The sequence below is a fragment of the Beta vulgaris genome, chromosome 9 (assembly GCF_026745355.1).
Source record: "Beta vulgaris subsp. vulgaris cultivar EL10 chromosome 9, EL10.2, whole genome shotgun sequence".
In the NCBI taxonomy this organism is placed as follows: Eukaryota; Viridiplantae; Streptophyta; class Magnoliopsida; order Caryophyllales; family Amaranthaceae; genus Beta; species Beta vulgaris.
Window position 1 is genome coordinate 9,631,732 of NC_079210.1, and position 14,219 is coordinate 9,645,950.

General features: G+C 37.7%; 1 protein-coding gene across 1 annotated transcript; it reads left to right on the forward strand.

The window, feature by feature from the left end:
* Positions 1–2,314: 2,314 nt before the first annotated feature.
* On the forward strand, positions 2,315–6,861 carry LOC104902882 (ABC transporter F family member 1). The gene is made up of 6 exons (XM_010690811.4): positions 2,315–2,516; positions 2,619–2,835; positions 4,292–4,365; positions 4,470–4,680; positions 4,763–4,997; positions 5,403–6,861. The coding sequence occupies exons 2-6, from the start codon at positions 2,626–2,628 to the stop codon at positions 6,458–6,460; spliced, it is 1,788 nt and encodes a 595-aa protein (XP_010689113.2). The 5' UTR covers positions 2,315–2,516; positions 2,619–2,625; the 3' UTR covers positions 6,461–6,861.
* The last annotated feature ends 7,358 nt before the right edge of the window (positions 6,862–14,219 follow it).

Consider the following 14,219-nt stretch of genomic DNA (forward strand, 5'->3'; position numbering starts at 1 on the left):
GAAGCCAACTCATTAATAATGTTAGTAAAACGAGTAAACATGTCTCGAATGCTTTCCTTAGTTTCATGCAGAACAGTTCATATTGATTCATAAGTAAATCAATTTTGATCTTTTACTTCATTAGTTCCTTCATGGGTTACTTCTAGTAAATCCCATATTTGCTTTGCGGATTTGCATCCCATGATCCTATTATGTTCATGGGGTCCAAGTCCACAATGCAACAGTTTAATAGCCATGGCATTTACTTCCATTTTTTCAAAATCAGATTTGTCATAATCAGAGAGGGGTTTTAGAGTTACCTCATTTTTGTCATTTGTAGTTGTGACTTCGAAATCACCAACTTCAATGACTCTCCATACCTGATAGTTTTCAGCTTTGATGAATATCTCCATGCGGTTCTTCCCATAGTTGTAGTACTTCCCATTGAACATAGGAGGCCTTTGAGTGGAATAACCTTCTTCAAGTTTCTCGGTGGTATTCATTGTTCCTTGGATCTTTTTCTCAATAGGGTTTCCTATCTTACGTGAGTTCTAGCTCTGATACCAATTGTTATTTCCCTAGGAACACTACAAGAGGGGGGGTGAATTGTAGGTGTAGAAATAAACGTAACTTTTTGCGGAAATTTAAACTTAAACGAATAAACAAGCTAGAGGAACACAAGGGATTTTTACGAGGAAAAACTTCTTGGGCCCAACAAGAAGAAACAACCTCGACCACTAGGGATTTTAAACTCAACTCTTTCACTAATTAGGCCAAACAACTTTGTTACAACCTAATTCTAACTCGAGCCACACCTTGAGTTCCTAAACTCAAGTTCCTGAGCCACTGTTCCCTTAACAGTAGTTCCTCTCAACTTCACTCGAAGTTTTCTCACTCTACAAGCTTACTCAAAGCTTCTCTCTTACAGAACTTCACTCAAAGTTCCCTTACCCCAAAAACCAAAATACAATTGATCGAAATAAGCTTAGTGGAATTAGAGTAAGAAGCAAAGAACAAATGGCTATTATGAGAGAATGAAGGCACTGACACTTAATTAGTTAAACTCACTTAATTACTTAGTCAGACACACTTTGGAACTTATTTAGACTTCAAATTTATAGTGAACAACATAAGAACGTGGGATTAAAATCGTGTTCATGTTAATCCATTAACCCATGATGTTCCTTCCCTAAGGAACACGTTCTTACATATCCCATGATCCCATGATCTCTTTGAACGTGGATAATTTTAGCCACTCTCCTAAAGATTAGGAGTTCTTGAGCTTTATCCGAAAATCAGTTAATTTAAAACAGAATTTAAAACTGAATTTTAATCTTTAAGAAAATATTATCTTTTAAATAAAATCTCTTAAAAACCGGATAATTATTTTCTTTCTTTTCGAAAAAAACAAAATCTTTTCTTAAAAGATTTTCTATTTAAAACTGATTTTCATTAGATAAAAACTGATTTTATTATTTAGGCATGACTTACTCAATTCATAATGACCGTTATACTTTCAGCCTAAGTCTAGTTCCTTTTATATAAGTTCCTTTAACAGATTCGTTTAGTGCCACTTAGTTTGTTCCTTAGAAAGGAACAAACTCTCATTCTCAAATAAGACTGCCAATGTTCCTTACCATCCTTACTTTGTTCCTTTACAATGGAACTAGAAAATAAAACGCCTTGCTTTTATTCTTCTTGATCCAATGCTGCTCCAGTATCAACTTTAGAAACTTCTTTACTTAGCCTTTGAAATCCTCTCTTGACTTCTTCCTTGACTTGTATTCTCCTAGTTCCTTTCATTGATACCTTAAAATATACCTAAAACATTATTACTTTAGTTTTGCATCTTTGTTTCTTTGTCATCAACAAATGGTTAACACAATGTTTCTAAATCAATTTTTTTTTACCTTAAAAACAACACTAGGAAATAGAAAAGTGAAGTGAAGTACTCCCTCCGTCTTTTTTTATTTGCTACATTTTGCCATTTAGGGGTGTTTCAATTTATTTGCTACATTTGCAAATATTTCCATATATATTACATAGGTCCCACACTTTATTTACAAATTTGCCATCACTCCCTTCTTGATTTTGTAAATGTTTCCATATATAAACATAGGTCCCACAATTTACCTATTTGCTTTTTTATTAATTCCATTTATGTCAATGGTCCCCACTTCCTCATTGGTCTTTGTGAAAAAGTGCTTGTAGCAAATAAAAAAAGACGGAGGGAGTATATAAAATTCCCTCAAAAAGAAGCAAAGTCTAAAACGAACAACAGAAGTCGCTCACAACACGACTGGGTACATAAGTATATATTTGGCACTTTCACTACTTTCCCAAACCCTCTTTCATTTATAATCGTTCGCACCTGGGAGAGCCTACTTTTCTCCCTCTGTCGTCCGATTCCAACGTTTCCCGTCGGAAACCCTAACCCTAGATCGCTTATTTTCTCTCTCCTACTTTTTATTTTTCCACACTTAGGCGGCGAAATTCACACCGATTTCATTCCTTTTTGCTCCTCCATAACCTTATTGGTATTGTTTTTGATTATCTCTGCATCTTTGATTTCGTCACTTTTACCCTAATTTTGATGATTTTATGAATTGATGATTTTGTTGTTTTGGTGGTGTTACCAGATTGAAAATGGTGTCCGACGCTAGCAAGAAGAAGGCTGCTCAGAAAAAGGCAGCTGCAGCGGCGAAGAGAGGAGGAAAAGCAGCCGCTACATCGAAAGCGGCGGTAGCAGTAGCTCAGAGTGTCGATAAGTTAGCTGATGGAGTTTCCGATATTCAGATTTCTGATCGGAATTGTACTGGTGTTCTTTGCTCTCATCCTATGTCCAGAGATGTTAGGGTAAGATTTTTCGATCGTTGTTTATTATGTAAAATTCTGCTGTTTCTGATTGCTGTAGTTGGAAGAAATAGGAATTATAGAAGGAAACTTAGGAAGGTTTCGAGTATTTACTAGCTTCAGTTTTTTTGATATATGTTTTTTTTCTTCTTTTGACGTTTCGTTGAACTTAAGACTGATGGTATGTATTTCAAATATAGATTTTTTTGCGAGTTAAAATATGGGTTATTTTAGTGTACAATTTCTATATTTTTTTATAATTTTGAATCTCGTGTTGTCGTGTTTGTTAGTACTAATCTAAAAGAGAGAGTTATGAATTAACTACGTATAAGAAAGCAGTTGATGTTGGTGCTCTACAGATGCTGTACTTGATCCCTGTTTTGCTTGCATGTTAAAGTCTTTACATATAGTATTGCAAAGTGAAATACTGTGGACTTGCTTGCGAAATTAGTATCCTCCAATCTGCTGCATCTTGTGATTTGCGTATAATGCAAATTTGTGAATTGTACGTGATTTTTCTGACTCCAAATTTAGTTCTCCGGGTATGGAAATATTTCCACTCTAAAGTGTTCTAGTGTCAATGTTGGGGTTCCAAAAGGGTAATTGACAGAAACAATGTCTGGCTGTAAAATTGATCCTCTTTAAGTTTAGTTTTATGATATTTTACTGGAACATTGTTGATCATCTTGGTTCTTTTTTATTTTGTTGGTGGTAGTTTCAGTTTCAATTTCAGCTTGTTTAATGATAGAGTTTTCTCTTTTAGGCTTTAAGACGTAGATTATATTACCTATATCTTTGGCCATTGTCTTGTTTTTATAACAAGTGAACAACACTTTTTCATTTGCATCTTTGCTCTTTCATTTGCATAGTGAGGTGAGCTAAAGTGCAGTACATAAACAGGCTTTTATGTCTCTTATTTGTTGGCTTTATGCATTTCTTATGGTAGATATGGTCCAGATATACCTGGTTTTTGTTGCATAATATTTATTGTTATTGCTGGACCAGTGAACCTTCCAAATATGATCAGATAGAGTTTCTTTCCCATGCTTGGTTTGCCTTTTGAAGGTGGTTCAGGAATAGTTTTCTGTTTCTTCAAATAAATATTCCTTTCTCAGTTTCTTTTATAGAATATGTAGTTGGTAGTCATCGGAGTCTTCTTTGTTTCACATTTTACATATGCACGGATATTTGAAGTTAGATGGTCTCACTTCTAGCTTATTCTTGTTAGCTATGCTGCACTTTAGTCCAACGCCTAGGCGAGCAGAATCTCTGTCAGCTGGGTGTTCTGCCATCTATTTGTTGGATGAACTTGTAATTTTGTGAATTTTCCGAAATATCATCCCTTCTTACCTAAAAGGTAATGTGTCATGTATAATATGCTTTTGTAATATGAGCACATGGCAGTGTTTGGTTTCTACTGTTCCTTCTCGTGTTGTGATCGAATCCCTTTACCTTGCAGATAGAGTCTTTGTCAGTTACTTTCCATGGACATGATCTGATAGTTGACTCGATACTGGAGCTGAATTATGGAAGGTCAGCTGCTACCTTTAGCTGTAATGAAAAGCATTTTTGATTATTTTATTGAAGTTGATGTGCCATGACTGTGCATAATGCCTGTATAATTCTAACATCTGTAGGCGCTACGGTTTGCTGGGTTTAAATGGTTGCGGCAAATCTACCCTTCTCACTGCAATAGGACTCCGTGAACTTCCCATTCCTGAACATATGGATATCTATCATCTTTCTAGAGAGATCGAAGCATCTGACATGTCTGCCCTTGAGGCAGTAATGAGCTGTGATGAGGAAAGGGTGAAGTTAGAACAGGAAGTAGAAGTATTATTAGCACAGGTATGTGCTCTGCCATACAGATATTGTTTGTCCAACAGTCTGTTTATCATCAGCTAGTTTGACAATTTTGTCTTTGTTACAGGATGATGGAGGTGGGGAGAGACTCGAACGTGTATATGAGCGTCTGGAAGCTCTTGATGTAGCTACTGCTGAGAAGCGCGCGGCTGAAATTTTGCATGGTCTTGGATTTGACAAGATGATGCAGGCAAAGAAGACAAGAGACTTTTCTGGTGGTTGGAGAATGAGGATTGCATTGGCACGGTCGTTGTTCATGAACCCCACTATCTTATTGTTGGATGAACCTACAAATCATCTTGGTATGTTTTGCCACTTTTTACTTTTGTTGGGTAAAAAATGTCATTATTACTCCGAAACTTGTCACTGTGCATAATACATGTAATACAACTAAGTGAAAAAGTTTCAAATCTCTTTATGTCGGTACCTTGAGCTCTCCTTTGCCAGCGTGTCAAATGCTTTTGCTCACTTAATTGGAGTAAATATTTATTAGTCGACATGCTCCTGGCTGCCTGAATGGGTAGTTCTTGTTTTTCATTGATGTATATTGCCAACTTTTTATGTTGAGCTCATGATGTTGATGCTAATTAGTGTAGTGATGGTGTGATAAGAAGTGTTTATGCTTATGGAACTTCATACTTCTGCTATGAGTGTTCTAGTGCTTTGTATCATGTATGCTGATGATGTCTATTCTCTCATTATGGCAGACCTTGAAGCTTGTGTCTGGCTGGAGGAGAATCTGAAGAATTTTAGTCGCATTTTGGTTGTGGTTTCACACTCTCAAGATTTTTTGAATGGTGTCTGCACAAACATTATACACATGCAAAGCAAGCAATTAAAGATGTACACTGGTAATTATGACCAGTATGTTCAGACTCGTTCTGAACTTGAAGAGAATCAGATGAAACAGTACAAATGGGAGCAGGAACAAATTTCCAACATGAAAGAGTACATTGCTCGGTTTGGTCACGGCTCAGCTAAGTTAGCTCGTCAAGCACAAAGTAAGGAGAAAACACTTGCAAAGATGGAGAGGGGAGGGCTGACGGAGAAGGTCGTCAGAGACAAAGTTCTGGTTTTCCGTTTCACAGATGTTGGAAAACTTCCCCCTCCAGTTTTGCAGTTTGTGGATGTGTCATTTGGCTATACTCCAGAGCACATTCTATACAAGCACCTTGACTTTGGTGTTGACCTTGACTCTAGGATTGCCTTGGTGGGTCCTAATGGTGCTGGAAAGAGTACGCTTCTGAAGCTGATGACAGGGGAATTGTCTTCTACTGAAGGGACGGTGCGGCGACACAATCACTTAAGGATTGCCCAGTACCATCAGCATCTGGCAGAAAAGCTGGACTTGGAAATGCCTGCTCTACTGTATATGATGCGAGAATATCCAGGAACCGAAGAAGAGAAAATGAGGTCAGCAATTGGAAGGTTTGGGCTATCTGGCAAAGCACAGGTCATGCCTATGAAAAATTTGTCTGATGGGCAGCGTAGCCGAGTTATTTTTGCCTGGTTGGCTTACCGGCAACCTCAAATGCTTTTGCTAGATGAGCCTACTAATCACTTGGATATCGAGACGATTGATTCATTGGCTGAGGCATTGAATGAGTGGGATGGCGGCATGGTTCTCGTTAGTCACGATTTCAGGCTCATAAACCAGGTTGCCCATGAGATATGGGTGTGTGAGAATCAGACAGTCACTCGTTGGGAAGGTGATATCATCGCCTTCAAGGAGCATCTCAAGAAGAAAGCTGGATTAGGTAACTAAATTAGAGCTGACGATTACTACGATGGATTAGCTAATTGATGCTTGAGGATTATCACAATGGATTAGCTAATTTGTCGAATGCTCTATAAAGTACCTATGCTGGTACCTCGACTTTTGGTTGGTCCTTAACCTCAATGAGCTGAGCTCCTTTCCGACGTTTGGTTAGAAATCTGCAGCAGAGCCAAGAAGGTTTTGGTTATAAGACTTGTAGTCTCAAACCCGCAAGTTGAGCATTACTGTGGCCCTGAATTGAGGTGAATTTTTGTTCTTGTTTTCTTTTTCCCCTGTGAAGACCTATAAAACAATCTCAGTAGTTGACTAATGAGAGTATTGCCATGTAAACGAGATCATTCGTGAACCTCCATGTCCAGATTCTATATTACTATATATTTTTGTTTAAATTCCCGGTTGTTTATCATGTGTTCGTATATTAGGATTTAAGTATATTAGTCTGCTGGCTTTCTGCGGGAGTTTAAAATACCCAATAGCAGAAATGTTGCTTTTGCCGAAAGAGCCCATATGACCTCCCTGGAAAGTTCGTCAGGCTTGCAGGTTCTTGTTTTGAGTTGGAATCCGCACGCATTATTATTAGGCAAGTCGATCTCCCCATATTTAGAAGGGGAGATGAAGTCCCTTCAAACTTTACTTTGATCAGAACTATAGCCATTCGCATATTTCTAGTTTTATGTCCTGTAATTCCATTGAAACACGTAGACCGATTCAGGTTGAAGGAATTTATATGGTTATATTGGACGCCAAGGCTTTGTTTCATACATTGCATCAATCTTCTGCATGCAAGTCTTATTATTTTTTTTTAATAAGGTAAGAAGAAATCTTGACAAGTTGGGGAAATGGAGGGGATTTTAAGTTTTTAACTTGTCAAAGGTGTGAATCGATGTGTGAATCGATCCCAGGAATTTTTGAAATCGGGAGGAAAGCTCTAACCACTAGGCTGTCCTCACTATATTGCATCAACTTCCTCTATGATGATTTCATGTTTTTAATTTTTGGCTGTTGGTGAATAATAGGATCGCCCCTTTCCCTTTTGGTGCATGAGAGGGTGAGAGTTTGGAGAACTTGACAGTTAATGCAAGAGTAAAAGATGAAATTGGCTTGCTTCCTTGGAGCTAATTTGCCATTTCAGTATAGAGGCACCTTCAAGCAACATACTAGAAGTTCGGCAGTTATTAGTTGATTTGCACACTAAATACACTGCCGCACTGCCGAACTGCCGCACTGCCGCACCCCGCACTATGTGAGATGCAAAAAACTATTATGGATGTGCAAATATAATTTATGGATGTAGTATGTACAAAAGAAAACATATGGATGACAAAATACATTTTAGATGTAAAATAAATATAATATGGATATACTAATGGAAGTAAGAGGCAAAAAACAGATTTGAAAGTCAATGAATGAAGCATAGTGGTTATCTAAAGTAAATAGAATAGAAACATACAAAGTACTAATTCCGTTTCATAATACATGCATCATTTTTTATTTGGATCTATTTATCAACCAATTTTGACAATATTTCTCTCCAAATTATGTAAGTAAAAACATAGTCAAGTGGAATCTTGTCAAAAATTCGTCTTAATGCGAATATTTCAAATATCACTTTTTTTTATAATTTTTACTTGTACACAATTAAAGATATTGATTCGAAAGAAGAGTGTTGAAGTGCATGAAAAAGCAAATGGTGCATGTATTATGAAACAGAGCTAGTATATTGTAAAGCATAGTTTTTTTTTCTAAATCTGTAAAATGGAGTCATAGAGATTGTGATTGAATGAATAGTTTGTTAAGGTGTTGCTAGGCCTCTTGTGGCCTATTGGAGTTCTGTCCCTGTGTTGGGATGAAGTTTGAATGATGTTTTTTTTTGGTAAATAATACTTACTAAAAAAGGCAAAAATCATTAGGGATGTTGCAAATATCGTTTTTGAATGTACAAAAATATAATATAGATGTACTAAAATAATTTTTTGGATGTAACTTAAGTAAGATACAAAAATCATTATGGATGAGCAAATGTAGTTTTAGGATATACAAAAAAATCATGTGGATGTACAAAATATAAGGTAACAAAGTAAATTTTTAAAAAATTTACCCAAAGCTTAAGTAGGGTTAAGCATATTTATGTCTTTTCAATGGTGAAGAATTTGCCATTTAGCTTGATTCAATTGCAATTGTCTATGTCAATTACATACTATTACATGGATATATGGGGTGATATTACACCATTTCTAGTGACTTAAAGTGTTATGCTCTCGGTAAAAACTTAGGATCATCACTAACACTTTTCTCTCTCAAGAAAGAGTATTCTCTCGCTTATCTCTAGAAGCGTGTTGTTGTCACATAAAGTGAGCTCATTGTTCCCCAGAAATCCCAAAACACCCTTTGCTCTTTTAGATTGCAAAAGATCTGCAAACATTGTACTATAAATCTCTAATCCTATAGCTAAGTCTAGCAGTGATCAGAAGATCTGCTTAATCACAAGTCTAACATATGGCTTTCATGCGTTAATCCTCAGGCTAATTCATGTAAAGTCGGTAAGTGAAAGAGAACAATCAAAAGTAAGATCTCAACTATATTCCATCACAGAATGTTATTAGCTTTCATCCAAGATCCAACTTTTCCACAATAACTTTCTCTACTCACCAAGATACTTGGACGCCCTCACAAAAATAAGCTTCACACACCAGATCTGGAAGTAAAATGTAACTAACACCTAAAAACCAAAACCCAAAAAACCCTAACAAACCAAATCCTCACATTTTAACCCTTTTCAGGATGGGTATCCTAATTCAACTCCCACCTAACCATGAATACATCCATATATATAAACTGGAATCATGTAGCGGTAGGAGTATTTTGTGATATTGCCCCACCTCATCTCTGAGAAGTGCAAGCTTTAGTTGAATCAAATTGGAAACACGGAGCCCGATACACATCACCGGAACGGGGTGTTACTACATCTTCGAATTCTTGCATCATCGGGGAACAAGGAAGCTTTACTCCTTCAACACACAGTAGTGATGGACGGAAAAATCACCTTTTGACCCACGTTGGAGTATCAAGTACCAGGTAACATAACGTTATACATGGCTAGAATTTAGGTAAGAGTACATGACCTACATTCGAAATATTTAGATGCGGAATATTCGAATCCTTAGTCATGTTGGCTTTGTAGACATTATTGACTATTAAGGTCCTGGCCTCCCCTTCCAACCTTACCTAATGGCCCGTTTAGTCATTGACCTATTCCAACTCTTAACCCATCGTTGTTACCTCCCACATCATGATGACCGGGTGATTATCTTTTTAGATACGAGGGAGTTTACAAATTTTGTAAGGAGTGTGGGCAAGTGGACCACCACACGTAGAGATGTAACCTGTCCATTTATAAAGCCCAACACCTTGTAATCCATAGAATGAACCAATTTAATGAAACTGAGGGATTGAAAATACTCAGCTATACACAAACCTAATCCAGTGATTAGATGTCTGTTCTTTTAACTGTAATTCGAGGGTGGATTTGAAGGAGATCCTCCCCAACCTTAACCAGCCCCAATATGACCCCTAACTATTCTCGTATTGGAGTGACAACAGTTCCAACCCACCCTCATCAACTTCCTCGGGTTATAGCGAGTCATACCACCCACAATCAAGAAACCCCAAGCCCGGATTATGAACAACACACAAACCCGCCACCATACTTCTTTAACTATATATTTTCGTCGCCAGGACGCCGATTGGATTTTTCCCTTAGCTTGTGCAAGAATCTTATTGCCCACATCAAAACCAAAACCCTAAGCTTAATAACCTACAAAATGCAAACAATGTACCCCACAATTCCATATCAGGCCCAAGAGATGATGAGGTCCACAATGTCTTACGTGAAAACATGATTTTTTTTTTCTGACTTTGCGTTTAACGACATGGATCCAAAGATCTTTTAGGCTAGTAATGAACCTATGCATCTTTGATCAGGAGGGAAGAGAAGGCCAAGTTGGGTTGGCCCAAGATATTTCCTTAACGAAGCCAGTAGTTAGCGAATTGGATCAGCCCACTAGAAATGTCGGAACCTTTAGAAAATATATTACACCAAGGATGGTGAACACTGATCCCACCAGGCCTAGAATAAGTGGATCCTAGCAAATGAGCTTCTCACACCTCGGTTAGGCTTATTAACCCAAACATAAGCCTAACAGTAAAAATATCCAACTACTACATCAAACCCTAACATGCCACCTAAATACCAACCCACTAGATCAAACTCTTCCCCTATTACCAAACCCGATCCAAATTCCACTAACGTATAGGTTCCGAAGATCCCCTCCGTTTATGACAGATTCTTGTAACACCCACTTCAACCAAATCCCACCCCCACAAGATTATGACCCATCCGGATCCGAACTTAACTCAGTCACAAGCCCATTACAGTTTCATCTCCTGGAATCTTCATCTTCCCCGAAATCATTTCAATCACTGAACCCAAATGATTACTCGGCATCTTGCACTGAAAATCACCAACAACAAAGGTTAGTGTTAGAGTGTGTTTTAACTAGTTTCCATGGGAAAAAACTTCGGACTCACCACTACAACGGAGTCACTCATTGGAGACCCTTTTCTTTAATGGGGAAGAATTGCGACGAACTACTTCGGAAAGAAAACATCATAGAATAGAAGCATTGGAATGTAAGAGTGCTTTCAATTTATGGCAAGATAATCCTTCCAAAAAACTCAGATCAAAGGCTTTGATAGACGTGGACATTGCAGATTTTATTAGGGTAGTGCCGGGGGAAGAATCAACGTCCATGTTAAAAAAAAGACAAGCGATACGCTCAACTACAACACATAATGGTTCATGGGCCACTAAAAGATCGCGAGCAATGTCAACGGAATCAGCAAGGGCCGAGGGTTCAACCTCGAGATTAGAAACTGAGGAAATAGATTTCCACTTTGCTATCATGCTCTCCATCACTGAAGGTAACATTAGGGTTGTGCCTGTCCCAGAACAGTCACCGCCTGAATCATGAATGTACTACCATGGAATTGTCGGGTAATTAGAACCAGTGACAACCCGACAATTCCATATCTCTTTTGGCTGGTTTCGACTTATCACCCAATCTTTTTGTTCTTAACAAGAAACAATCTGATGTATCTTATGTACATAGGCTGTTAAGTTCTACTAGACCAACTACTGTTTGTAGGATGGATGTTGCAGGCTCTCGAGGGGGTTTGGTTGTTTTTTGCTTGGGGCCTTATGAGATGTTATTAGTGTCAAAAACTATTTTAAATCATTTCGAAGGTATATATATAGTAATACGAGTAATCCAGCTATGCATGACAACATTTACCTGGATGAAAATATTGATTTAGCACTCGAAGAATTAGATCTCCCATAGATCTCATATATGGACAAATCTGCATTATTAGTTCCATTTAGTAACCAAGAAATACACGAAGCAATGAAAGATATTCACGAGAACAAATCTCCAGGTGCAAATTGTTTCTCTTCAGCCTTCTTCCAAACTCATTGGAATATTATAGGAGCCTCGGTCATCCATGCGGTCAATCATTTTTTTACTACAGGCTACCTCTTAAAGGAATGGAACCAAACCTACTAGTCCTAATTCAAAAAATCTATCCTCCAGAAGAAGTTAACTATCTCAGGCCAATTAGTCTTTGCAACACAATCTACAAGTGTGCAGCCAAGTGTATGGTGAACAGGATGAAGCCGTTACTTCCTAACCTAATATCCGACTATCAAAATGCTTTTGTGCCAGGTATACATATGGATGACAACATCTTAATAAGCCATGAATTACTCCGCATCATCAATAAACAACGATACCAAAACAGGTTTCTTGCAGCATTATAACTAGATATGAACAAAGCTTATGATCGGGTCAGCTGGTTGTTTATTCTAAAGATCCTGACAGCTTATGGGTTCCCCCCAACGGGTTTAACTTATCCAACATGTATATTTACAGTCTCATATTGTATACTGATCAATAGCTCTGCCACAAAGCAGGTCAAACCTCAATGTGGACTTCGTCAAGGAGACCCCTTTCACCATATCTATTCTCATTCTGCATGGATAACTTGTCAAGGATGATAATCATTGCTATTGACATAAGATTATTTCAAGGAATCCATATCAGAAGGGGAGGCTCAAAAATCTCCCACCTATTCTTTGCAGATGATGTTCTATTCTTCTTCAAAGCCTACAACTCGGCTTGTGAAACAATCAACAACCTAATCCAAATATTCTGCATAATTTTTTGTTAAAATTAAATTTACAAAAATCATTTGTAAAATTTATCCCTAACATCACAGTAGAACAACAAATGTCCTATATAACAAGCCTTAAAATGGATTTCAAGACAAATATGGGACAATGTAGGGAGTGCCGGTCAACATTCAAGACAAAAAGGTTAAACACTTTACATATATGCAGGATTCCATCTCCAACAATATTTCATCATGGGGCCAAGACCACTATCACAATTAACTCGATTCTTATTGCGTCACTAAACCATGTATTGGCAATTTTCAAAAATCCAACTACTATCACTAATAAGATCGATGCCATGGTGGCAAGGTTCTTTTGGTCAAGCCAAAACACTAAAGGAATTCACTGGTGAAAAAAGGAAATTATTCACCTTACACGGGGAATGGGAGGGTTGGGCATTCGAAGTGTGGAGGCATGCAACCAAGGGCATCTAATAATGGAAAAGGTTTGGCGCATTCACAATAACCCCCAACTACTATTGGCCAGAGTCGTATTGGATCAATGCACCAATCCATCTACAATTCATAGTCCCGAAACTAATAAATCTAGGGGACTAAAGGACTTTTACAGGCAGAAAAACTCCTACTTTGTAACTATGCATGGAATGTTGGGAATGGTTGGCATATTAGAACGGCAAATCATCAATGGATGAAAGGGAGCATTCCACTGTTTAAAGATATTACACCTTTGAGAACCATAATCAATTCAACAGTAGCAGATTTCATTATCCCATATCAGAAATGGAATATTCAAAGAATTTATCAGGTTTTCACTCCTGCTAGTGCTCGGACAATTAAAAGTATGGAACTACCATGGGACGAAACTACTGGTGACATGTTCTATTGGATGGTAAACAAATTAGGGAAGTATACTACCAAATCCAGTTACGATGTTGCCATGCAACAACAGCAAAATAATATATACAATATGACAACTCCAAGACACATGAAATTTTTTTGAGTCATTTGGAGTTTGAGCATCATGCCAAAGTGAAAATTATTTCTTTGGAAACTAAAACTGCATTGCTACAAAGAGCGATCTGTCCCATCATCATATTTTTGGCACGAACGAATGCCCCATCTGCAACTCGGCCCCGGAGGACTTTCAACACCTAAACCGCTATATGAAATGGCAAAAAAACACTTGGAGCATTTGTGCTCTAAACATCGATCCTTGCCTTAATGCCCACATTCCATTTACGGCCCGTTTGGTATTTGGTCATAAACGATGGTAATGGGAATGAATTTGCGTGTAAATTTGTGAAAAATATCATTGTCCATTCCCATGGTAATGCTAATTTATCCTAAAGTGTCCACTTTCCTTCTTGAATTTTCATTTCCATCCAATATCACCTTGTAGGTGGTAATGAGTGGTAATGAAAATTGCTTCCCCTTGGAGACAAAAACACAAGTTTAGGAGTGAGATTGCTTACCCATGGAGAAAAAATGCCTCCCCATG